The following is a 25369-nucleotide window of genomic DNA, read 5'->3' as shown; positions in this document are numbered from 1 at the left end:
GCCACCGTGCTTCTACACCTGCATTGCTTGCTGTTTGGGGTTTTAGGCTGGGTTTCTGTACAGCACTTTGAGATATCGGCTGGGGTACGAAGGGCTATATAAATACATTTGAATTGAATTGAAGGTAATGGGGATCCATAATTGTCACGTTCTGACCTTAGTTCTGTTGTTATGTCTTTGTTTTAGTATGGTCAGGGCGTGAGTTGGGTGGGTTGTCTATGCTCCTTTTACTATGTGGTGTTTTTTTGTGTTTGGCCTGGTATGGTTCTCAATTAGGTAGCCTTTTCCCACCTGTGTGGTGTGGGTGATTATTTTCTGTTCAGTGTTTTTTCAGCACCATACAGGGCTGTTTGTTTTGCCCTTGTATTTGTTTTTGTTCAGTGTTCATTCCGTTATTAAAAATATGAACACTTACCAAGCTGCGCATTGGTCCTCACCTTCTTCCACCACAGACGAGCGTTACAATAATAAATACAAATACAAATGTTGAAATAATGTTTTAGCTGAACAGGTTGGGCTCAAAACATGTGTAACAATCAGTTACACGTCACCACTGATTACACTTACAAAAGTCTTGATAATAAGAAAATATTTAATGCACCTGTTTAAAAAAAATAGTCACATAAATGGAAACTATATACATGTTAGATGGGCATAAGCCATGTTACTTTTTGTACACAAAATACAGTCATCTCTAAGTATTGTGTCATTACCACCACGACAAGCAAATTACATGACATTTTTTAAACAAAGTTGTGTACTTGGTTACCATGGATATGAATAGTGACAGTGGAGCACATGGATGTCATGGAGGGAGATTAACATTTGTATGTTGGGAAATTATTGAAAAATAAAAGGTAAATATGACTTGCAACTGCACTTGAAGAAACCCTGAAATTTGAAGAAAGTTCTTGACATTTTCCGTATTGACTGAAATTCATGTGTTAAAGTATTGATGGACAATCGTTTCTCTTTGCTTATTTGAGCTGTTCTTGCCACAATACGGACTTGGTCTATTACCAGATAGGGCTCCCCCATCCATTGACCAAACGGCATATGATGCTTGATGGCGCAGTCGAGGAGGAAATTTGCTCTCTCGTTAAGCAATAGAGAGCATTAAGGGCAAAATCTTGAGTGGGTCTCATGAGTCTGAATCAATAGACTGCAGCCAGTGAACAAAGATTTGTTTGTCAATCAGTGGTTCCAGACATGTATTTCTGCCTAATGCATTAAAGCCCAAAATTCTTCTTAAAGATGCTTTAAGTTCTAGATGCATCGTAGCCTTTGTTTTTTGAGGTTATTAATGGTTTGTTCTATATAATCAATAAAACATGTACAATTGTGACATTAAAATATGTAATTGTATTTTTTATAATTTTTTTTATACGATATGTCATTTCCAGCACACTCTGTCATTGTCAGAGTCGTGTGTATAGGTGGCAGGGAAGTCAGGCGTAGGAGAATCAAACTTAGTGGGATGGAGTTGTTTCATAACTTGAAAACAAACATAACTCCAAAACCATGAATACAATAAAACAAAGTGGGTACGAGGACCCGTCGCGCACCAATACAAACAACACGAATACTGAACAACAAACAATCTCTCACAAGGACATGAGAGGAAACATAGGATTAAATACACAGCAGGTAATGAATGGGATTGAAACCAGGTGTGTAGGAAGACAAAACAAAACCAATGGAACATGAAAAATGGATCAATGATGGCTAGAAGACCGGTGACGTCGACCGCTGAGCACCCCCCGAACAAGGATAGGCATCGGCTTCGGCAGAAGTCGTGACAGTCATTACGCTAACGCTAAGTCATTATTATTACTGTACATATTTTTGAGGGAAAAGGTGTACAGTTACAATTGATATTGATGACTTTTCCCATATGTGAACCTTATATGCATGTTCTTAAGATAATTCCTAAAATATTGTAAAAAATGTCATATTTGATGTGGTAAATACATGTTTCTGAGTAGCATCAAGGCATATATGGACATTTAGACATGACAATGAAGAATACATGTTATTAAGAAAACTTCCAAATAGTAAAAAAAAATACTGAAAAAAAAAGAATCATGTTATATAAAATGCCTACATCACAATTTCTGTAATAGTCTTTTCAACTAAAATATCACATTTTATGATGTGGTGGTAATGACATTTCCCCATAAAGAAAATTATATTCTTAAATAGTATGGTCTCGGACACTATTAAATCTTGATTCCAGACAGAGTGAAGAAAATATTCAGATATATATAAAGCAGTTTAAAGAGGTTTCATTTTCAAAAACAACTATCATCCAAAAGGGCCCGTATTTCTAAATCAACCATATATAACATTTTGCAACAAAAGGAACGTGATTATTTGTCTCTCTAAAATGAAACCATCAAGTAGATTTTAAACAAATACATGTCTGTCATTGACCAACCCCACACCAATCGCTGTCATAATTTCTTTGAACAATACAAGCAGATTGACCATAATTTTTGAAAATTGATTTATAGTGTTTTGGAATGAAGCTATTGCATATTCATATTGTATACTGCTTCTGTTTGTACCTGTGTTGTTATATGCACAGGTAGCATGTACAGTTATACACTCGTATCTTAATGGTAGTTCTGCTCTTGTGCTATCGTATGTACCATGTATTTATTACCTGTTTCCCCTGTTTCAAAACCACTACCATTCCACCACCTTTCATGCCAATTTCATTCCTGTGTGTCTCCATAAAGTATCCTTGCATGAAACCCCCCAATAAATTTTGAGATAAAGAACCTTGTCAGTGTTTTGGCCTGGGATCTAGAAACCTGATCTTGACAGCTACTTGTATGACCAGTTTTGCAGCTCCAGGCAAGAACACATTCATATGCGCCATATGCTGAAGCTGCATATTGTACCCTACACATAGAGAGATGGTGGACAATCAACAAGCAGCTGTCTCGACTTTAAGGAGACATGGAAGTGATCAGAAGAGGGAACATTCACGCAGTCGCACATTTTATATAACGATATACAGCCTCATTTTAGGTCTATCAATTTATTTTGTACTAATATTGATATACAGTCAATTTTCCATATGGGGAACTCATTGCTAATTAGCGTACAATATAATATAAACCAGGAACTATTTGCGTACATGTCGAATGAGGTCAGGAAAGTTATTTGTAAACATTGGCATTTTCACTGAACTATGAAGAGCAGGATTAGCAAACAAATCCACAATGCTTTCAGGTTCTACTCACTGGGCACACCACGTCATTTCCGCCTGGATAATTGGGTAATATTTGGTTGAGAGTGATGTTGATCAATGAGATTATAAGATTTATTCACCCACTCAAAAAGACAGCCAAAAGTTAGTTAAATGTCTAATGTGTAATTACTGTGCTTTCAACCATCTATTAGCACAACCAAATTCCAATGGAAAAACAATGTCAGATTTTTTGGTTTAGTTTTCATCTAAATGTCTATCACAGTGCTTTCAACCATTTAAAAGTTTAAATGGAAAAACAATGCCAGATAATGTGTTGATTTATAAAACAGATGTATGCGTTATTACTCTATAATGTATAGTTCCGGGAAACCTCAATGTGGCCATGGATGTCTTCCTCACTGTAAGGTTGAATGTTACATTAGTTTGTAAGACAGCTTTAACTTTAGGCTATTTTTACTAGATTACAAAAGTAATATAGAATTGTGTTTACTTGACAACGTAAACAAAAATCAACATTTAAAAGGAGATACTGTATCTACAGCTTGGATAGTTCCATCTGGCTTAATCCCATTCTTTAACATTTTGGGTTAAATTGGAGACGTTAATAGGATATTTATGTATTTCAAAAATTATATTGAAGAAGTAAATCAAGATAAATAATATAACTAAATCAGATCAGACTTGAAATGAAGTTTATTTGATTTATCCCTATTCTTTCATCTTTCGTTGAGATGGAGTCGTAAAACTTTGCAGTTTTACAGCTAATATCCTGTCATTATAGACATTTTTAGTCATGGTTCATAACCTGTTCATAGGTTTGGGGGTACACCAGTGATGGTAATAGCTAATCAGAAGAGACTAATTAAACCAAGTACCATTTGTAAAGATCAGGAACAACCCTGTACTCCTTATGTTTGCCTATATGGTCACAGGCATAACAAATAGATTGGATGAACTCTTGACTCAGTTGAATTAGATGTTGCTGAGCAAATAAGTTTCTACGCCACTGAAAGTAGCGCAGATATGCCTCATCATCCTTGTCCAACTTCAGGAGGAATTCAGCCAGGGCTTTTGCATTGGGAAAATCATTAACATGGATGAAGGAATCTCCCGGGACAAAGTCCTCATAGTTCTGTCTCGGTGGGCCCAATACTACTGGCACAGTTCCTGCTACAAGTGGTCCGTTAAGCTTCTCAGTGATGTAGTCTCTGTGGACTGAGTTCTCAAAGGAGAGGTAGAACTTACAGCTGGAGAGTGTTGAGAAGTAGTCCTCATATCTCAAGAATCTTGCAAAGGCTTTTCCATAGACATCCACCTTAATATGTTTGACAAGCTCTCTGTAATAGTTATCCCTTACTGCTGTTCCAGTTGCAGGGTTATTGTTACTCACAATCCAGCAAAGTAATTTATCCTTCTTGGGCAGCACAAAGTCCTCACCCTGACCTTTCCTTGCAGTTAAGCGCCAACGTACAGGGATGTCTGCATCTTCCCTATAACTCAAGGTCAAGTTGAAAAGGTTCTCTAGACCAGGTATTCTAATTGTGTTTGTAGGTGATTCCACATGATACCAGATCCACTTCTGGAATGGTGGTCGAGGTGATGGAGGCAAGTTGGATAAATCATGTTTGATGGATTTGTGAAAGATGAGCACCCCGTCTGCCTTGTTGTACAGAGACCGGTCATCTGTCAGTTGGCAGCCATCAATGTTGAAGAAAGTGGTGCAATCTCTAAAATCAAACCTGCGGTTTTCAGGCCAGAACCACAACAGCATGATGGGCTTGTCTGGCTCTGGCTGCTTCTTAGACAAGGAGCTGTTCTCAGATGGCTTTGAGTAATGATGTGGCAAAGCAGGCTGGGGAGGGCAGATCTGAGATGGAGCTGATTGATAGTACATTACAAACAGCGTCAGAAATCCTCCTATACCAAGGATCGAGAACAGGACAACGTGTACAACCCCAGAAATCATTTTGGGCATTCTGCAAAAAGAAGAGAACTTTTTGAATGATTTTAAGTCAATTGAATCTTCCTGTACACCAAACAGGTTGTTTTACCTCTTAACAGTCTGTTTGACTTCTTAACAGCTTGTTTTGTGTACAGGAAGAAAGTATGAGAAAATAGCAAATGCAACAACTGCACAAAGTATATGTCAGCCCAGAACTGTAAACCAAATCCTGTTACAACAAAGGGGAAGTGGACGATACAGGGCCAAGCAACATGATAAGAAATGTCAGTTAACTTATTCAAGAGGGACAAGTCTGCTTTTATCTATAAAATATACTTTTATTTGTTAATTTGCTTTTACCCTGTAGCTGAAAGACAACTATCACGTCTCTCTCGTTCATGCCATACACACCAACCTCAGGTCTGTGTCTGTCAATAGTTCACTTTTGGTCTCAGTACAACACAATTTTATGGACATTTTACAAAGGTAGGTGAGGTGTATTTTAAACAAGTAATTTCACATCTTTGCCCTTTACGAATACAGTTCCAACCTGCTCTTCTGCTTTGTGGTTTCAAATGTATTTTTCATGTGTAAAAACACTTCATCAGACTTGGCCTAAGGATTTGCCAATACAGTAAATAAAGCATGTGTTTTGATTATTTCACTTGACCTTTCAAAATGTCCCTAAGGATCCTCTCCCTTCATATTTACAAGCAGATCTATAAAACTGAAAAAACTATGTTCACTTAGCGTACCATATTCTTAGATAAGTGAAGTCTGTAGTTTCGTGAGGTCTATAGTTAAAGAGAAAAAGATCAAGACTCACCAGACAACAGGTTATTCTTGTTGCAGCTTGTTCAGAAATGTTCGGTGATCTGCACTGTGATCGGTTTTGTAATTCCTACACACACCCAGTCAGAAATGTTGAACTGTGTGATTCGTTTCTCAGTCACATACTCATCTGTTCAAGTATATAAACGTGAAACAGTGAGACATCCGACAGCGGCAGAAAACATCCTCGATACGCTTCAGTGGAAATTTCAGGAGTGGCAAAGCAGATTGTGGTACTTCCTCCTTAGCCACAGCCAATGAGCAGCAAGGGCAGAAATTGAGAAAAACGCCCGTAAACTCCGCCAGAAGAGAATTATTCTGAATCCATATTTAATTAACCCTACAGCGATTATGACTTAATTGGGATTTTGATGTGAGGGTAATGTTTTAAATTCCTGTTGTCAGCATCTTAGCTTCAAACATAGCACCCCTCCCAGGTATTAGTGTGTCCTGTATCCATGACGCCACTGGTGTGTCCTGATACTACCCGAACAGGTTCCGATAACCTTTACCTGTATCTATTTGTTTTTAGAAAGATCCTGGTTCTACATAGCTATCTATCATAGCGCACTGCGCTTTATTATGGGCGACAGTTTTGGTATTCATCATTGCTTTATCTACCAGAAAGTTGGATGGCCCTCTGATGTCACGTACTGTAGGTTGATACATTGCTATGTTTTCATTTATAAAGCATTTTTACAAAAAGTCCAACTCTACCTAACATCATTACTAAACTTTAGACACACAAGTTACCACACCCGGTCTCGGGATGGCTAACTTTGGAAATTATTTTGGTAAATCAGAATTTAGTTCTTGCACTGTATTTGTGGAACAATCTTCAAAATGTTCTCAAATGTAACGTTCTGGCCCCACTAGTGTAATTCAGAAAGCTGAATGAGGACCTTATTACCATGAATGTGTTTGTTTTTATGACTGTGTTTGTCTTTCTGCTTGCATTATACATGTATATCTTGATGTGTGTATTTTCTGTCATTTATGTCATTCAGGGCTCTTCTGTAAAATATACCTTGTTCTCAGTTTGACTCCCTGATAAAATAAAAGTAAATAATATATATATAGTGTTGTATATGTTTTCCTTTTCTTTATTTTTTGTGCAGCTTTCGGCTGTAGTGCTCTGTTTCTGAGAGTATGGGTTCCATATACTAACACCTCTTTCTTTTTTTATCTGTACATGTGTTTTGTTCTATTAGAAATACATCTATAATATGTTCTGTTCTATCTAGCATTTGTATTTCTATTTGATAGTATTACATCTTGTGGCCTTTTGACTACTTTAGTTAACCACAGGTGTCTGTAGTTATCTGTGGCTCACTGTGTGGCCGTATCTGTCCCACTATTGTTTGTGGAGACATGCATTCTGTGAATTGTAGATAGGTTTTGATATATCCCTGTGAATAGTAGATTATTAAGTTGATTATTTTAGCTTTATTTAACTAGGCAAGTCAGTTAAGAACAAATTCTTATTTTCAATGACGGCCTAGGAACAGTGGGTTATAACTGCCTTGTTCAGGGGCAGAATGACAGATTTTTACGTTGTCAGCTCTGGGATTCGATCTTCCAACACTCTAACCACGAGGCTACCTGCCGCCCCTGTCATTCCCATCACGTCATTAAACATCAATTTTAGTTGAAAATTAAATATCATACAATTGATTTATAACGGATTTCTTATACATTTGTACATGAACTTGTATTGAATATTATTTCAAGTGATTTTTAAGGTTTTCCTAATATTAATAATTCAACACGACGCCTGAATGTATAAACTTGCCTTGGTGACAGCTGGAAACATGTATCTATCATGAAAAATAAGATATTTCCACACAACCTTTTAGTGAGATTAAGATAACAACCATATGATTTCCATATCTAAAACAAATAAATATGTATGTAAATTATACATAACATACTCATTTACCTCAAAAATATGGGTTGTGATGGAAATGACAAGGTGTGGTGAAAATTACATCTAAGTAAAAAAAATTGTTGAATGAGTTTCCTGTAAACAATAGATATTATATTAATTCTCTAAGCCAGGTAAATACTGATCGTCTTTTCTTATTATCTGCTAAGCCAATACAATTATAACTGGCTATACTTATTTCACCACTTACCAGAATGAGACACAGGTTTCAATTCTATTTATCAGAATATATGTTTGTAAACGTACCATTAAAAAGTAACATGATGATTGAGTGTCTATATAACTGTACCATGATATTTGCATTGCTACTAAGTAAACCTCCAATTGGTCCCCCCTATTCCACCCGCTAAAAGCCCTCCTCATCCTCAGTTGGGTTGTCATCCCAATGCCCGGCAGACCACCCCCGACCCCCCGGATCCCATAGCCGCGGAGAGACCGGGACCCATCCTTCTCTGAATGTCCGTGTGTGACCCCCTCCCCATGGGTTACTGCAGCTAGTGTTGCCATACCCACCATTGCGACCTGTACGCTCTCGTTGTTTAGCCCTCGCTTCATACTCATCGCCAAACCCACTGGCTACAGGTTATCTACAAGTCTCTGCTACGTAAAGCCCCGCCTTATCTCAGCTCACTGGTCACCATAGCAGCACCCACTCATAACTCGTGCTCCAGCAGGTATATCTCACTGGTCACCCCCAAAGCCAATTCCTCCTTTGGTCGTCTTTCCTTCCAGTTCTCTGCTGCCAATAACTGGAACGAACTGCAAAAATCTCTGAAGCTGGAGACTCATATCTCCCTCACTAGCTTTAAGCACCAGCTGTCAGAGCAGCTCACAGATCACTGCACCTGTACATAGCCCATCTGTAAACAGCCCATCTATCGACCTACCTCATCCCCATACTGTATTTATTTATTTATCTTGCTCCTTTGCACCCCAGTATCTCTACTTGCACATTAATCTTCTGCACATCTACCATTCCAGTGTTTAATTGCTATATTGTAATTACTTCGCCACCATGGCTTGTTTTATTGCCTTGACTCCCTTATCTTACCTCATTTCCACTCTCTGTATATAGACTTTTTGTTTTCTTTTGTTCTACTGTATTATTAAGTGTATGTTTTGTTTATTCCATGTGTAACTCTGCGTTGTTGTATGTGTCGAATTGCTATGGCTTATCTTGGCCAGGTAGCAGTTGCAAATGAGAACTTGTTCTCAACGAGCCTACCTGGTTAAATAAAGGTGAAATAAAAATAAATTTAAAAAATAGCAGCTTTAAGAATTTCCTTGTATATTATGTTCTCCCATCAGGGGGCTTTGGCTTTGCAGGACCAACCCTGCCAGGCAGGCTCAGAATCTTGAGGGGGTGGTGCTGCTCTAGAAGGTCTCTGACCGCATTTGGCTGCATACAGGCCACTCACAGCAGACCCATAATACAGATATGGACTTTGACGGAGAAAACTTGTAAATAGTATTTATTTATTGAGTTAATGTTGAATAATAGAAGAGAACATTTAGCATTTGTAAGTGTGTTTAACAGTAGGTTAGAGAAATATTGAATGCATAAAAGTATGTGTCTGTTACAATTGAAGATCCTGTTTCGTCTATTCCCAGAAGAGCGAGACTGAGTTGAGAAAGTGAAATAAGCTATGACACCACTGTTTCCTGTTTTGTGGTAGAGTTGTCAATTGCAAGCATGAATAATAATTATAGATGCACCCTGTTAGGGTATAAGGTTGTGGACCTTTCCATCAATATAGGACCATAAATAAATACATTTGATGTATAATTTATTTTAAAACGCTGTTCCACCATGATAGGACAATAAATGAATGAAGGTATAATTCTTTATAAAATGTATATCCGTCATCTGCACAATATTGAAAGCTCTCAAACAACCCCTGCTTACAGAAATACATTGGTTCTGGAACATGCAACCATTTCATTTCTCACTCAACGCCACACTTTCCCAAACACCAAAAAAACACACACCACACCATCCATCCACACATACTGTGCCTTCTGTTATCTGTGTTTTTATCTCCACCATGTAGAATTAGTGCTTTTGTGTCCCAATTAGTTATATTTGAAGATAGATAGAAAAGCTATATTTTTGTTGTTGTATTATTACAATCCATAACAGGGCTAGAATTTTGTGTTTCATTATTTGTCTCCTCTATATGAGAATTGTAATTCGTATTATGTTACGAATTTGCAAAACGTACTATACGGTATGGATATGCAAAACGTATGATATGTTACATTCTAGCTAACGTTAGCGAGGCTGGAGGTTGGGGTTAGGTTAGGGGAATGGTTAGCTAACATACTAAGTAGTTGCAACGTAGCTAGAATGGAATAAATAGTTAAAGTTGCTAATTATCTTAAACTCTGAGATTAGAATTATACACCTACCCACCCAACCCGACCAAACACCCTACCTTCGTTTTTGCCTTAAGTAACCATCTGTCTCCTTTAACCATACCAAATGTAACACATATCATACTAATTTGAGTGTCACAGATTTACCATGTTACCTCTAGTCTTTCAGACCAGACTTTCAGACCAGACTTTTATTTTGTCGATTTGCTTTTGTAGCTGAAAGACAAATATCATGTCTCTCTTTCACGCCATACGCACCCACCCGCCATACGCACCCACCAGCCATACGCACCCTTTCTGCTCCTGAACAAGGCAGTTAACCCACTGTTTCTAGGCCGTCATTGAAAATAAGAAGTTGTTCTTAACTGACTTGCCTAGTTAAATAAAGGTTAATTAAAAACATTTTTGAAATAGCATGTAAACTGTCCTCAAGTAAGATAACATTATCTCAGGTCTCATAGTCAAAAAAATCTCAGTATTGTGTCTGTCAATAGTTCACTTTTGGTCTCAGTACAACACCATTTTATGGGCATTTTACAATGATAGGTGAGGTGTATTAATTAGTTCATAAGTAAACTCGATTCTCTACCTTTTACTAATACAGTTCCAACCTGCTGTTCTGCTTTGTTCTGCAATGTGATATGGTTTAGGTAGATGACAATCTCTTCTGAAATAGATAAAAATATGTATTTTACATGTGTAAAAGGGTGATTATGCAACTTTGGCCGTGCAAACTTTCAGAAATTAAAACACCATTTTACCAGTATTGTACTTGTCTTTGATTTGTCTAGAAACTATATCTGATAATGGCTGCCATCTACTATTCAGGAATTTCTATATTTTTGTCATTTTTCCCCAGACAGCCATAGACAAATGTCCCATCTCGTCATTAAACATCCATTGTAGTTGAAAAGGAAATATCATACAATTGATTTATAACGGATTTCTTATACATTTGTACATTAACTTGCATTGAATATTACTTTAAGTGATTTTTAAGGTTTTCCTAATATTAATAATTCAACACGACGCCTGAATGTATAAACTTGCCTTGGTGACAGCTGGAAACATGTATCTATCATGAAAAATAAGATATTTCCACACAACCTTTTAGTGAGATTAAGATAACAACCATATGATTTCCATATCTAAAACAAATAAATATGTATTTTGTGCAAAATATACTAATTTACCTCCAAAATATGGGATGGAAATGACAAGGTGTGGTGGAAATGACATCTATGTAAAAAAAAATATATATACTCATGAAAACGATATTTTATTGCAAACATTTTGAACAACAACTATTGTTAAAAATGTAATTAATATAAGACAAAGTAAGATTCCAAAACACTGGAACTAGCACTTGAGAACAATGTGTTACAGATGCTACAAATAGAAATTCTAGCACATGTATAGAAGGAAGAGTTAATTGAGAGCTACAAATGTTTCATTTTATGTATGATTTTATGCCCTGCTTTCTATGTACTGTATAGTGATTTTCCAAGTGTATCTAAGGCTTAGAACAGTTGGGGCCAACACGGCTCATGGTTTTCACAAAAGCACCACTCTCTGCGTGAATGTATTGCACGATACCAGGGTAAATGTCCTGATCATACTCAACCACACATCACTTTCCAATCAATGCTTCACTTAGATCTTCAATGGGCTTGATGGTGCTTTGAGATGAGTTAAAATTTTTCTATCTTGGTCTGCCTCTGTTTTTTCAACCAGAGTCACAGTCTGTGGGCTGAAACAGCTGCAGTGATGTGGAAAGGAACAGAAGCAACTGTGTAGCTGCCAAGTTATCTCCCCTGGACTGTCAGTGACGATCTGGAAACACAGGAAATTCAAAACGTTATGCACATTCGGAATATGTGTATCATAGCATAGTCTAGTGATAATGTGATAATATGTTTGTATAACAAATGTGAAATTCGACATAAAATAACTAACAACTATTACCTGGTGTATCTTCATTGTCCCACTGATTGTCTCCAGGTGATCCGGTAGGAGGGCCTCCATGCTCTCTAGCTCCTCCTCTGAGATATATAAGAGCTTGATAGCTGACTGATCTTTTGACAGTTCCTCAAATACAGTTTTTCCATTTGGGAGGTCCTTGCCTTGTGCCACAATTCTATCTGCTCTTCGTTTCACAGCTGCTCCTACCCCATCAGCTGGGCCTTTTCCATGTCCGGCTTCTAGGAAATTCCATGTAACTCTCTGGAGGCCCATTTCAAAGGGAAGGGTGGAGAGATAGTAGAAATTATTTTTTAGACCTATACTGGGTTGTAAGGCCCATCACTCAAAGTGTACAGCAGTAGCCGATGGGCGGAGCTCAAGGAAGTAGGCCAGTGTTTTGAGAGATGGGCCCAGATAGCAGAGGGATCATGTCGCATAGAAGAGCTCAGTGGGCAAAGTGAAACTGTATCATTTGTGGTATATCCAACACAGGTGTGGAGGGTCACCTGCTTGTGAGAATCACCAAAGTGAACTGCCTGGATTTCACTGGTGTATTTACACAGGTAGTTCTCTGCAAAGTCAATATGCACAATTATCTCCTCTTTCCCCAGATTCTCTTTTATTTCTCTGTTTGAAGTATTGGTGTTGAATGTTGTACACGTGTTTCCCCAACTTCTCTTTCAATCCGTTGGAGGAGAAGTCCTCCAGTAGAATCTGCAGTGTGCCACATACCTTTTCTTTTACTGTCAAATGTACAGTGAACTTTCCATGTTTCCCTCTTTGTTTTTCTTCTCTCTCTCTTCAGCTTTGTTTATCCACTCAAACCACCATGTCTGCTCACCAGCATCAAAGTCAGCTGGCTTGACAACCCAAAAAGGACACATTTTGCAGAATTCACAGTAGGACATTTGAATGTCATACGTTCTCAGGATAGTGCCTCTGTGCATTTTTGAAGCCACTTGTTTGTCCTTGGCACTGCACATTTTTTTAATACTTTTGTTTTAACTCTGCAATGATGGCATTTTGAAACAATAAAATGCTTCTCAAGTTCTTCGGAGTTCCCTTCATTTGCTGTTTTGTCTTTATCTTTGGGGAATCTTGTCTCTCCATTTTGTTCATCAGTCGATCATACCTTCTTTTGTATTTCTCAGCTTTCCGTAAAGCATTTATCAAGTTTGACATTTGTCATACTAAGATCTCTGTATGCTTTTGAGCGACCTCTTCCAAACTTTTTCCTTCCAGCAAGTATTCAACTTCTCATTCCTGTTGCAGACAATGAGGAAGGAGTGTTAGGGGCAGGTATGTTGGCCGCATGTTCTGGCTGCAAGTCATCTGGTGACTGAGGTGGTGTGTTGCCTGATAGGTAGGTCTCATGTTCTCGCTGCAAGTCATCTGGTGACTGAGGTGGTGTGTTGCCTGATAGGTAGGCCTCATGTTCTGGCTGCAAGTCATCTGGTGACTGAGGTGGTGTGTTGCCTGATAGGTAGGTCTCATGTTCTGGCTGCAAGTCATCTGGTGACTGAGGTGGTGTGTTGCCTGATAGGTAGGCCTCATGTTCTGGCTGCAAGTCATCTGGTGACTGAGGTGGTGTGTTGCCTGATAGGTAGGTCTCATGTTCTGGCTGCAAGTCATCTGGTGACTGAGGTGGTGTGTTGCCTGATAGGTAGGCCTCATGTTCTGGCTGCAAGTCATCTGGTGACTGAGGTGGTGTGTTGCCTGATAGGTAGGTCTCATGTTCTGGCTGCAAGTCATCTGGTGACTGAGGTGGTGTGTTGCCTGATAGGTAGGCCTCATGTTCTGGCTGCAAGTCATCTGGTGACTGAGGTGGTGTGTTGCCTGATAGGTAGGCCTCATGTTCTGGCTGCAAGTCATCTGGTGACTGAGGTGGTGTGTTGCCTGATAGGTAGGTCTCATGTTCTGGCTGCAAGTCATCTGGTGACTGAGGTGGTGTGTTGGCTGATTGGTAGGTCTCCATTGCAACTGTTCTCTTTAAAGTCTGTCTTCTATTCTGTTGGTTACATTTCCATTGTCTTCTGTTGTTTCTTTGTTCTCGCTTTGTAAGCTCAGAGATAGATTTCACTTCTCCCTTCTCTTTTTTTCTTCCAGTATCTCTCCCTGTCTTTTTGCACATGTTCCTGGTATCATATAGGATATTTTTTTTTTACATTTTGTATCTATTTGTCTGTGACCTCTGTGCTGTTTTATGTGGCATCTTCAAAAAATAACGACAAATACTACTTAGTTTTCAACTAGAGCAACCTTGGAGCATTTTCTAGATTCAATTCATTTAAAACATGATTAAACTGTCACGGTTCATGAATCCACTGCCTCTCTTTCTCTTTCTCTCTCTCTCTCTCTCTCGTTTGTGTGGGCGTGGTTCCCAATCTCGGCCTGATTGTCTGCGCCAGCTGGAACCACTTATCTTCCCTTTATATGTTCTGTAACCAGTGTTTCTTGTTGTCAGATCGTTGTTACTTCCCTGAGGTTGTGTCGTGTGTCTGTGCTCTTCTCTCGCCGCCCTTGTGTGGATTATCTGCTGTGCTCCTTCCTACCCATCCGGACACACTCCCTGGATTTCTCAGCACGCTATCATTGGAAGATGCGCCTAGTCCCTGGGTCGGATTCCGTCTGAGTACAGTCTGTCTGTCCTGTTGCTGTTGTAAACTGTATTCATTAAACCATCGTTGCTTGCATCTTGCATCCGCCTCTGTATTGTCACAGAACGGTCTGACCATACCATGGATGCAGCGAGTTCAACGAGTCTGACCGAATTCATTTCCCGCAGTATCACGAGAATGGATCAACAAGAGGAGAACATCTCCAGCACAGATCGGGCAGTACAAGCCCTTGCGACGCAGGTATCCCAGCTGATCCAACAATTACAACATCTGAGGGGTTCCGCTGCGCCACCTACACCGGCAGTTCAACCCGCCCCGCCAGAGCCGGATTCCCAGCTAGAGCCACGGCTACCGACACCAGAGGGTTATTCAGGTGATCCTGACTATTGCAGAGCCTTTCTTACGAGATGTTCCATGCATTTCTCGTTGCAGCCACGGACCTTCAACCGTGAACAGTCTAAGGTAGCATTTATACTCACACTGCTATCAGGCAAAGCGGCTCTTTGGGGAACGGCGGTGTGGGCGAACCAGGACCCATGCTGCACCTCTTTCCAGACACTCTCCGAGGAGATGAGAAGGGTCTTCGATCGGGCCGTGGCGGGTAGGGAGGCGGCCAGACTACTCGCTGACCTTCGCCAAGGAGACCGTTCAGTATCGGAATACTCCATCCAATTCCGCACTCTGGCCGCAGAGTGTCAGTGGAACGAGGAGGCGCAGTGGGACATATAATAATATAATATAATAATATATGCCATTTAGCGGACGCTTTTATCCAAAGCGACTTACAGTCATGTGTGCATACATTCTACGTATGGGTGGTCCCGGGAATTGAACCCACTACCCTGGCGTTACAAGCGCCATGCTCTACCAACTGAGCTACAGAAGGACCACGACATGTTCCTGCATGGGCTGGAGGACCGGATCCAGAAGGAGATTTATGTTCTGGACCTTCCCAGGAGTTTAAATGGACTAGTGGAACTAGCCTTGAGGGTCGATGCTCGTCTGAGTCGTATTGGCTGCCGAGCATGCCCTAACAGACCGTATAATGACACGGAGGGCGGGCATGCCAGCGGCGGGAACACGGCCAGTTCAGCCTCCGCTCACGAACCCATGCAGCTGGGGAGAGCTCGCCTCTCCCGGGAAGAGAGGGAGAGGCGGAGATCCCAAGGACTCTGTCTCTACTGTGGTAGAGCGGGCCACTTTATCCACTCCTGCCCGGTAAAAGATCAGGCCCGGTAGTAAACATGAGGCTACTATCGGGTGGTGTCACCACAGAGAAGACCTCATCATCTACTCTCCTCCCGGTAAGACTAAGATGGGCCACCCACAGGCACGACACCCAAGCCTTACTGGACTCAGGAGCAGAGGGTAATTTCATGGACTTCAAGCTCGCTCACAAACTCCAGATTCCTATCACCTCACTCACGCACAAGATATCCGTCAACGCTCTCAATGGTCAAGAACTCCCCAACATTTCTCACACCACTGAACCTATCACACTCATCACTTCTGGCAATCACACTGACACTATCATTTCTACTCATGGACTCACCCCTTGCACCATTAGTTCTCGGCCACCCTTGGCTCACCCAACACAACCCCAGAGTTGACTGGGGTCATAACTCTATATCCATGTGGAGTAACAAGTGTCTTGAGTCCTGTTTAGTGTCTGCCTGTTCGTCTGTGTCTGATTCTGTGTTTCTAGAGGAGGCAGTGGATTTGTCTAACGTGCCCGTTGAATACCTCGACCTGAAGGAGGTGTTCAGTAAGTCCCGTGCTGCTTCTCTTCCTCCGCATCGTCCCTATGACTGTGCAATAGAATTATTGCCAGGTGAGTCTCCGCCTAAAGGCAAGTTATATTCACTCTCTGTTCCTGAGAGGGAGGCTATGGAGAGATACATCTCTGATTCTCTGGCATCTGGATTCATTCGTCCTTCCTCTTCTCCAGCGGGGCGGGGTTCTTCTTTGTGGGAAAGAAGGACGGATCTCTGCGTCCTTGCGTTGATTACCGTGGGTTGAATAACATCACAGTGAAGAATACCTATCCCTTACCGTTGATGTCCTCAGCCTTTGAAAGGTTACAGGGAGCATCCGTGTTCACTAAGTTGGATTTACGTAATGCATATCATTTGGTTCGCATAAGGGGGGACGAATGGAAGACCGCGTTTAACACCCCCAGAGGGCACTTCGAATATTTGGTCATGCCTTTTGGGCTATCCAACTCCCCAGCGGTTTTCCAGGCACTCGTCAATGACGTGCTGAGAGATATGATTGATCAGTTCATATATGTTTACCTGGATGACATACTGATTTTTTCTTCTTCTCTCCAGGAACACGTTCAGCACGTCAGACGAGTGCTTCAGAGGTTGTTGGAGAATGGACTTTTTGTCAAGACGGAGAAATGCATTTTTCATGCACAATCCGTTCCATTCCTAGGTTACATCGTCTCGACTGAAGGTATTCGCATGGATCCTGACAAGGTTAAGGCTGTGGTGGATTGGCCAAGCCCAGATTCCCGTAAGGCCCTACAGAGGTTTCTGGGATTCGCCAATTTCTACCGGCGTTTCGTTCGCAACTTTAGTCAGATAGTCGCTCCTCTTACCGCCTTAACCTCCCCAGAGTGCCGTTCAGGTGGTCCGATACAGCCGAGGCTGCATTCGCCAAACTCAAGAGCCGCTTTGTTTCGGCTCCCATCCTCATAGCTCCCGATCCCTCGCGTCAGTTCGTAGTAGAGGTGGACGCTTCAGAGGTGGGGGTAGGTGCGGTACTTTCCCAACGTTCCTCTTCTGACGACAAGATGCACCCTTGTGCGTTCCTTTCCCATCGGTTATCACCTGCGGAATGCAACTACGACATTGGCAACAGAGAGTTGTTGGCAGTGAAGTTAGCACTGGAGGAGTGGCGCCATTGGTTAGAGGGTTCGGGGGTACCTTTTATAGTTTGGACCGATCACAAGAATTTGGAATATATCAGAACCGCTAAGCGACTCAACTCCAGACAGGCGCGGTGGGCACTCTTTTTCGGACATTTTGACTTCTCTCTCTCGTATCGCCCGGGTTCCAAGAATGTCAAACCCGATTCCCTTTCTCGCATTTTTGACCATTCCGAACGCCCATCCACTCCCGAGTACATCCTACCCGGGACCCTAGTGGTATCCACACTCACATGGGAGGTTGAATCGAGGGTCAAAACGGCCTTAGAAGGGGTAACGCCTCCGCCCGGTTGCCCGCCTAATCGGTTGTTTGTGCCGGAGGGGTGTCGGTCCGATGTTATTCGGTGGGGCCATTGCTCCAACGTAGCGTGTCATCCAGGAGTCAGCCGCACTAGCTTTTTGGTTAAGCAACGCTTTTGGTGGCCACTGATGGCTCGTGACATTCACAGTTTTGTCTTGGCTTGCTCGGTTTGTGCCACTGGAAAGACTTCTAATCGACCCCCAGATGGGTTACTCCAACCGCTGTCGGTCCCTTCGAGACCCTGGTCCCACATCGCACTAGATTTTGTTACCGGCCTCCCGCCCTCCCAGGGCAAGATGGTGGTGTTGACCGTGGTGGACCGGTTCTCGAAGGCGGCTCATTTTATTCCCTTGCCTAAATTACCATCTGCCAAGGAGACAGCGGTAGCTGTCGTGGATCACGTCTTTTGCTTACATGGCCTGCCGATGGACGTAGTTTCTGACAGGGGGCCCCAATTTGTGTCCAAGTTTTGGCAAGAGTTTTGTAGGTTACTGGGAGCGAGTGTCAGCCTGTCTTCAGGGTTTCATCCCCAGAGCAACGGTCAAACGGAGAGGGCCAACCAAGATTTGGAGAGAGTGTTGCGATGTTTGGTTTCTAAGAATCCCTCTTCCTGGAGTCAACAACTCTCTATGGTTGAGTACGCTCACAATTCGTTGCCAGTGGCAGCTACGGGTCTCTCTCCATTTGAGTGTAGTTTAGGTTACCAGCCACCTATCTTTCCCAGTACGGAGTCCGAGGTCACTGTTCCTTCCGCTCACGCTTTCATCCAGAGGTGCCGTCACGCATGGAGCAGAGCCCGTGAGACTCTTCTCCGGGTGGGGCGCGCACCAAGGCTAAGGCCGATCGCCACCGGTCGAAGCCTCCGGTATACGTCGTTGGCCAAAGAGTGTGGCTTTCTACTAAGAACATTCCACTCCGATCCGTTTCGAACAAACTTGCCCCCAAATTTATCGGCCCGTTCAAAGTCACCAGGATCATTAGTCCGGTGGCGGTCCGGCTCAAGCTTCCTCCGGCGTATAGGAGAATTCATCCTACCTTTCATGTGTCTAAAATAAAACCTGTGTTTCAGGCACGCATTAACCCGCCGGTCCCGGTTCCCCCGCCGCCACGACTTGTTGATGGGGAACCCACCTTTTCTGTCAATTGTATTTTGGACTCTAGAAGGAGGGGACGCGGATTCCAGTACCTGGTGGACTGGGAGGGTTACGGCCCGGAGGAGAGAAGTTGGGTACCTGCTAGGGACATTCTGGATCACTCCCTTATCGATGATTTCAATCGACAGGTAAATTCGCCTGGGAACGCCAAGAGGCGTTCCTAGGGGGGTATTGTCACGGTTCATGAATCCACTGCCTCTCTTTCTCTCTCTCTCTCTCTCTCTCTCTCTCTCTCTCTCTCGTTTGTGTGGGCGTGGTTCCCAATCTCGGCCTGATTGTCTGCGCCAGCTGGAACCACTTATCTTCCCTTTATATGTTCTGTAACCAGTGTTTCTTGTTGTCAGATCGTTGTTACTTCCCTGAGGTTGTGTCGTGTGTCTGTGCTCTTCTCTCGCCGCCCTTGTGTGGATTATCTGCTGTGCTCCTTCCTACCCATCCGGACACACTCCCCTGGATTTCTCAGCACGCTATCATTGGAAGATGCGCCCTAGTCCCTGGGTCGGATTCCGTCTGAGTACAGTCTGTCTGTCCTGTTGCTGTTGTAAACTGTATTCATTAAACCATCGTTGCTTGCATCTTGCATCCGCCTCTGTATTGTCACATAAACAAGCCTACAGTAAAAAATAAAAATAATCTAAAGTAAAGTAAAAATGAATAAGATAATGGATTTGTGTCATTTCCACCACTTTCTGTAATTTCCACCACACTTAAGTTTGTGATGGAAATGACACTTCTAAAGTTTCTGGAGAAAATTGACAGACTGCTTAGCATGCTTTGGTTAGTATTACAGATAGCATATTGTTTACACTAAATACATAAAATCTAACAAAAAATTCTAAAGTTCTACCACAAATTAAAGAAATTATAGCCTGTTTGGAAATGACTGACAATTAAAATATTCTCTACACAAGTAATATTTACCTCGATTTTTCTTCAACTTCTGGACATCACATCCGGAACAACTGTCCACTGCACTGTAACAATATGTTTCCATGGTAACTAAATTAACATTCTCTTGAAAAAACTTTATTAATGAGGAATTTGTCCTCAGTGGTGGAAATGACACCATTCCCAAAGGACAGGTATTTTTTATAAAGGGCTTACTCACAAATATTGTGACGACCCTCCCACTCTGTCTGCCGTATTCTCTCTTTGTTCTTGTTTCCTTATTAGGATGCCGGTGGGCGGAGTTGGGAGGGTCGTCAGCTACATGGGAAACACCTGGGCCAGGTGTCTCCCAGGATAAATAGACCTGTTCCACATTCATGGAAGAGACTCTCTCCATGCAGACACCTTTGTAGATTGTGTTGTGGTTCTTGGTGGCCTTTTGTTTGCTTTGGCACCTTTCAACACCCTGCATTATCACATTCATGCATGCAAAACACTCACTTACACTACTGATTACTGATTACACACACACCATTGGATATTTTCCTTAGTTGCTTTAGTTAATAATTATATCTTTTGTTACTCCTTATCTCCACGTTGTCTCCCTTTTCTTACGGACTTTGAGCCGGTTCGTGACAAGTGGGGGCTCATCCGGGATCTTTGAACTATTGGTTTGGGAGACCGTGGAGGTACGTGTTTGGTTTGAATATTGTGTTTGAGTGTGATCGGCCCAGTATTGGTTGCCTTTGTTGTTTGGTTTGTGCTGCGTTGGAGTGAGTATAATGGTTGGTTTCCAGGCCTTGCCTAGCCTGGAAACTTGTTCTACTCTCTGTTGGGAAGTCAGTCTGAGGAGGTGAGTAAATCGGCTGTGTACCTCAGTAGGAGATTTGTGTAGGGTAGTGGAACTTGCTACCCGGAGCTGTAGCCTTTTTCCCCTGATAGGCTTAGCGACGTGTTTCAATTTTGGACATGTTGGGCATGGTTAAATGTTTGTTATTTTTGCGTGAAAAATAAGAATAACACTCCTCCCTTGAGGTCAAGGACATCGCTTTTGGTAATTGATTGCATGAAAGGGCTACTGTATCAGAATACAGTTACTTAAAGTGATTTTTGTAGTCATTACTCACACTGATAGAGTCAAACTCATTCCAGGGAGGGGGCATAGTGTTTGCTGGTTTTGTCCTTCGATGATAACCTAGACACCCAGGTGAGGGGATGTTAAGGGAATTTTTTTATCTATAATGACTAATTATGTATACATTTCAATCAGGATGAATTAAAGGACTATTATGTTACTGTACATGTATGAATTTTCTCTCTTGCTCCCATTTCCAATTGTATATAATGTAGTCAGGAGTTTAGAACAATGCCTTGGTACAAATTAATGAACCAGACTTTCCAGACTGTCCAGAATGCTTATCTACACTGACTGACCTTGGCTCTAGGCGAGGAGGGAAGGCTTGAAAACTATAGGGCCTTTCTACCAGTGTCAAGAAGAGACGGAACATTTAGAAAACGCTGATGTCATTTTCAGTTTATAACCTGCGGTAAAATGTGTATGAACTCAGTACTCTCTTGAATTAAAGGCTGTTACTTGACTTTTAAGACCGGGGCTCTGTCCATTCTTATAAAATAAGGGTCTTACAAACCCTTATGCATTGACAGAGTGTTTAATTTGATTGGGAATTAAAACAGAGGAATTAAATTCCTTCAACAGGGGATGAACTCTGGAGGTCTGTAAGAGTGACCATAGGGTTCTTGGTCAACTCCCTGACCAAGGCTCTTCTCCCACGATTGCTCAGTTTGGCCAGGCGGCCATCTCTAGGAAGAGTCTTGGTGGTTCCAAACTTCTTCCATTTAAAAATGTTGGAGGCCTCTGTGTTCTTGTGGACCTTCAATGCTGCATACATTTTTTGATACCCTTCCCCAGATCTGTCCCTCGACACAATCCTATCTCGGAGCTCTACGGGCAGTTCCTTCGAACACATGGCTTTGTTTTTTCTCTGACATGCACTGTTAACTGAGGGACCATATATATAGACAGGTGTGTGTCTTTCAAATTCATGTCCAATCATCTTCATTTGCCACAGGTGGTCACCAATCTAGTTGTAGAAACATCTCAAGGATGATTCATGGAAACAGGATGCACCTGAGCTCAAGGAGTCTGAATACTTAAGTATATAACGTTTTTTAATCATTTAAAATGTGCAAAACATTCTTAACCTGTTTTCGCTTTGTCATTATGGGGTATTGTGTAGATTCATGAGATTAATTTTTTAAATACATTTTTGGATAAAGCTGTAATGTAACAAAATCGGGAAACAGTGAGGGGTCTGAATACTTTCCGAATGCACTGTCGACACACAGGCTTTACTTATTAAGGATAGTGGTAGGTCATCAGTGAAAATGTAAAACAGTAAGGAACCAAGACAGCTGCCTTGAGATATACCACACTCTACTTGGTTTACATTAGAAAAGATTCTATGAAAGAAAACCCCCTGTGTTCTGTTAGATAAGTGGCTTTCAATCGTCCTTAATGAAATATCCTCCTCAAGTAAGAAGTACTGTTACTTTAATGAAATTTTACTCAAGTAGAAGTACAAATATTGGTGTAAAAAAAACTACTAAAGGCACAATATAAAGTAGCTCATTTGAAATCAAATCAAACTTCCAAACAGTGCAGTGAAAATGTCAAACCAGCAAACAAATAATAATACAAATGAATCAAATTCACATAATGCTCAGAGTAAAAGGAATTGAGGTAAAATAAAAACGTTGACCTTGATAATTAGATCATTCCGCTAAGGTTAGCTGAATGTTGTTACACGTTATATTTTCCCTGCATTAAATTGAAAATAGAGAATCATGAACAGTAGGAACATAGGGCATTTGTTTTATGAGTTGTATAAAGGCACATCTGTTACCTGGGCCCCCATTGCAAAAGAGGTTTCTAACCTCAATGCTCTGAAAGTATAAGCCTCTAATTGTCAGACAGGTTATTTTGCATTTCTAATGAAAGGCATGATGGCATAGGTGTGCCTCGTCACTAGTCTAGTTGACACTAACAAGAGCCCTCTATGGTAAGGGATGGTTTATTTTTCTTTCTCAAACCTGATTTCACTGTTAAGAGTTTTAAACATGTTTGATTTAAAGATGTTCTATTAACAAAACATGCTCTGTTCAAAAGTGTATTATTGTTTAGGAGAATGCAGCCATACACCTTTTATACAGTCTATGTCCTCAGGATAATGTTATCTTACTTGAGGACAGTTTACATGCTATTTCAAAAATGTTTTTAATTAACCTTTATTTAACTAGGCAAGTCAGTTAAGAACACATTCTTCAATATAATGACGGCTTACAAGCACTGTTAATAATAGCCTTTAAGATTTCCTATTGTTAATGATTGTCATTATTCTGTGTTTGTGCAGTAAAAACTGATAGAAACCTTTCAGAAAAACTGCATGACTCACCATACACTGATTACGGGTGAATTTGATTCAGATGGAACAGATTATAAAGGCATTTTAACATCATAGATTTAGCCTGTGGTAACTTGTTGAAAAGACAACAGCTGGAATGTGGTTTTGACCAATCACCATTCAGGTTTAGAAACACCCGTATAATCAGAGCATAAAGCAACGCATGTGAAATCTTTTCAAGCTGTTCCTTTTTTATATACTTAATGTCTAAAGTTGTTTCTTTCTTACAGGACAAACATGTCATCAACAACTTCCAACCGAAGACATCATCTAACTCTGATAGCTGCTCTTGGGGTTTTGTGTTCAGTGGTACTATTTTTTGTTTACTTTCAACCCTCATCTACTGCATGTTCATCTCGGTTGGAGGATTTGCCATTTCTGGTTTCAATTGGAATCACCAACAAATACTGCCAGAAAACCAGGTGTGGAAAACCTCTTTAACCTTACTTTGGGCTATAGACGAGATGCTGACATCACAGTGCGAAATGAATTGACAACCGTGAAGAATGAAAAGGACAGTGAGTTTGTGCTGCCCAAGAAGGATAAATTGGTTTGTTGGATTGTGAGCAACAACAATCCTGCAACTGGGACAGGAACCAGAGCAAAGTACTATCAAGAGCTGGTCAAACACATCAAGATACATCTTTTTGGTGCTGCTTTTACAGGGAGTCGTTTGAAGTATGAGGACTATTACTCAACCCTTGCTAGCTGTAAATTCTACCTTTCATTTGAGAATTCAATCCACAGAGACTACATCACAGAAAAGGTGAATGGACCACTTGTTGCAGGAACCGTACCAGTAGTCTTGGGCCCACCCAGAGAGAACTATGAACAGTTGTTCCTAGCTGATTCTTTCATTCATGTAAATGACTTTACTAATGCAAAGGCACTGGCTGACTTCCTCCTCCAACTGGACAAGAATGATGAGATGTATGTAAGTTACTTCACTTGGAGGAGGTACCTTAAGGCCAAGCCCCACCTCCAGAGAATAGAGCAAGAGTTTTCTCAACCTGTTTGTTTGCCTGTGAATACATGGCAAGAGACAAAGGATATTATAATGTTTTCCATGACGTTTATGAATGGTACTTTGTTTGAGTGTTTAGCCAACATTTTGTAAGCACAGAAAAGTTCTATTTGGCTTACCTACTTAATTTTGCTTTATTTTTTTGTATCAATTCAAAGTGTGGTCATTCAAGGTTTTTGGGTCGATTTTAATTTTTTTGTTTTGTATAATAGCCTCAGTTATGAGGCTTGCATCTAATTGTTGTATAAGATGAATGAGTGAGGATGATACTGTTTGTGAAATTGTGTAATGTGATTTGGACTGTTTAATCAAAACTCCAATTCCCATTGGAGTTTAACTAAGTCAGAGGACCGCTCATGAGCACAGGTCGGGCATCCTGGGACAGGCCCTTTTCTTCTCTTCCGAATAAAACCCCCACCCGGGTTTTCTATCACCAGACCATGTTTCTCTCAATTACGAGGGGACAAAGGTTGCAGATCAGCTTACCTTGATAACGAGAGGGCCAAGGTTTGAGACCAGACTGCTGAATCTTTTCACCATCCCACGTGGTTACACACTTAGACTATCGATACCGACAGAACAAGAACAAATCTTTGATATTAATTACTAACCTGCAGGTATGAATTCGGTATCATTGAATGCGAAGACCGACAACCGCCAAAACATCTATTCTAGAAGGACATGAATGAATGTC

At 41.2% G+C, this 25369-nt stretch overlaps 2 protein-coding genes across 12 annotated transcripts in view; one reads left to right on the top strand and one right to left on the bottom strand.

The window, feature by feature from the left end:
- LOC118370408 (4-galactosyl-N-acetylglucosaminide 3-alpha-L-fucosyltransferase 9-like) overlaps positions 1–25369 on the top strand; it is a 320212-nt gene that overhangs the window by 280176 nt on the left and 14667 nt on the right. The window contains exons 1-2 of one of the 11 annotated variants that reach the window (XR_008141029.1): positions 20132–20858; positions 23882–24073. The exons of 4 other annotated variants lie outside the window; for them this stretch is intronic. Coding sequence is in view for 1 of the 7 variants with exons in the window: in XM_052524044.1 (XP_052380004.1) it covers positions 20952–21022 (71 nt within the window). In the remaining 6 variants the exon portion in view is untranslated. 6 more of the 11 variants (XR_008141030.1, XM_052524047.1, XM_052524045.1 and 3 more) reach the window with 6 other exon arrangements.
- LOC118370409 (4-galactosyl-N-acetylglucosaminide 3-alpha-L-fucosyltransferase 9-like) lies at positions 575–6192 on the bottom strand. Its single transcript, XM_035755398.2, has 2 exons — positions 5989–6192; positions 575–5196 (listed from the first exon to the last, which is right to left on the bottom strand). Exon 2 carries the CDS (start codon positions 5193–5195, stop codon positions 4083–4085), a length of 1113 nt encoding a protein of 370 aa, XP_035611291.2. The 5' UTR covers position 5196; positions 5989–6192; the 3' UTR covers positions 575–4082.

The sequence above is a fragment of the Oncorhynchus keta genome, chromosome 8, assembly GCF_023373465.1.
Source record: "Oncorhynchus keta strain PuntledgeMale-10-30-2019 chromosome 8, Oket_V2, whole genome shotgun sequence".
Classification (NCBI taxonomy): domain Eukaryota; kingdom Metazoa; phylum Chordata; class Actinopteri; order Salmoniformes; family Salmonidae; genus Oncorhynchus; species Oncorhynchus keta.
This window is presented reverse-complemented; position numbering and strand designations above follow the sequence as displayed.

Excerpts from the sequence above, each read along its gene's own strand:
- LOC118370409 (XM_035755398.2), bottom strand. The coding sequence starts at position 5,195 with ATGCCCAAAATGATTTCTGGGGTTGTACACGTTGTCCTGTTCTCGATC.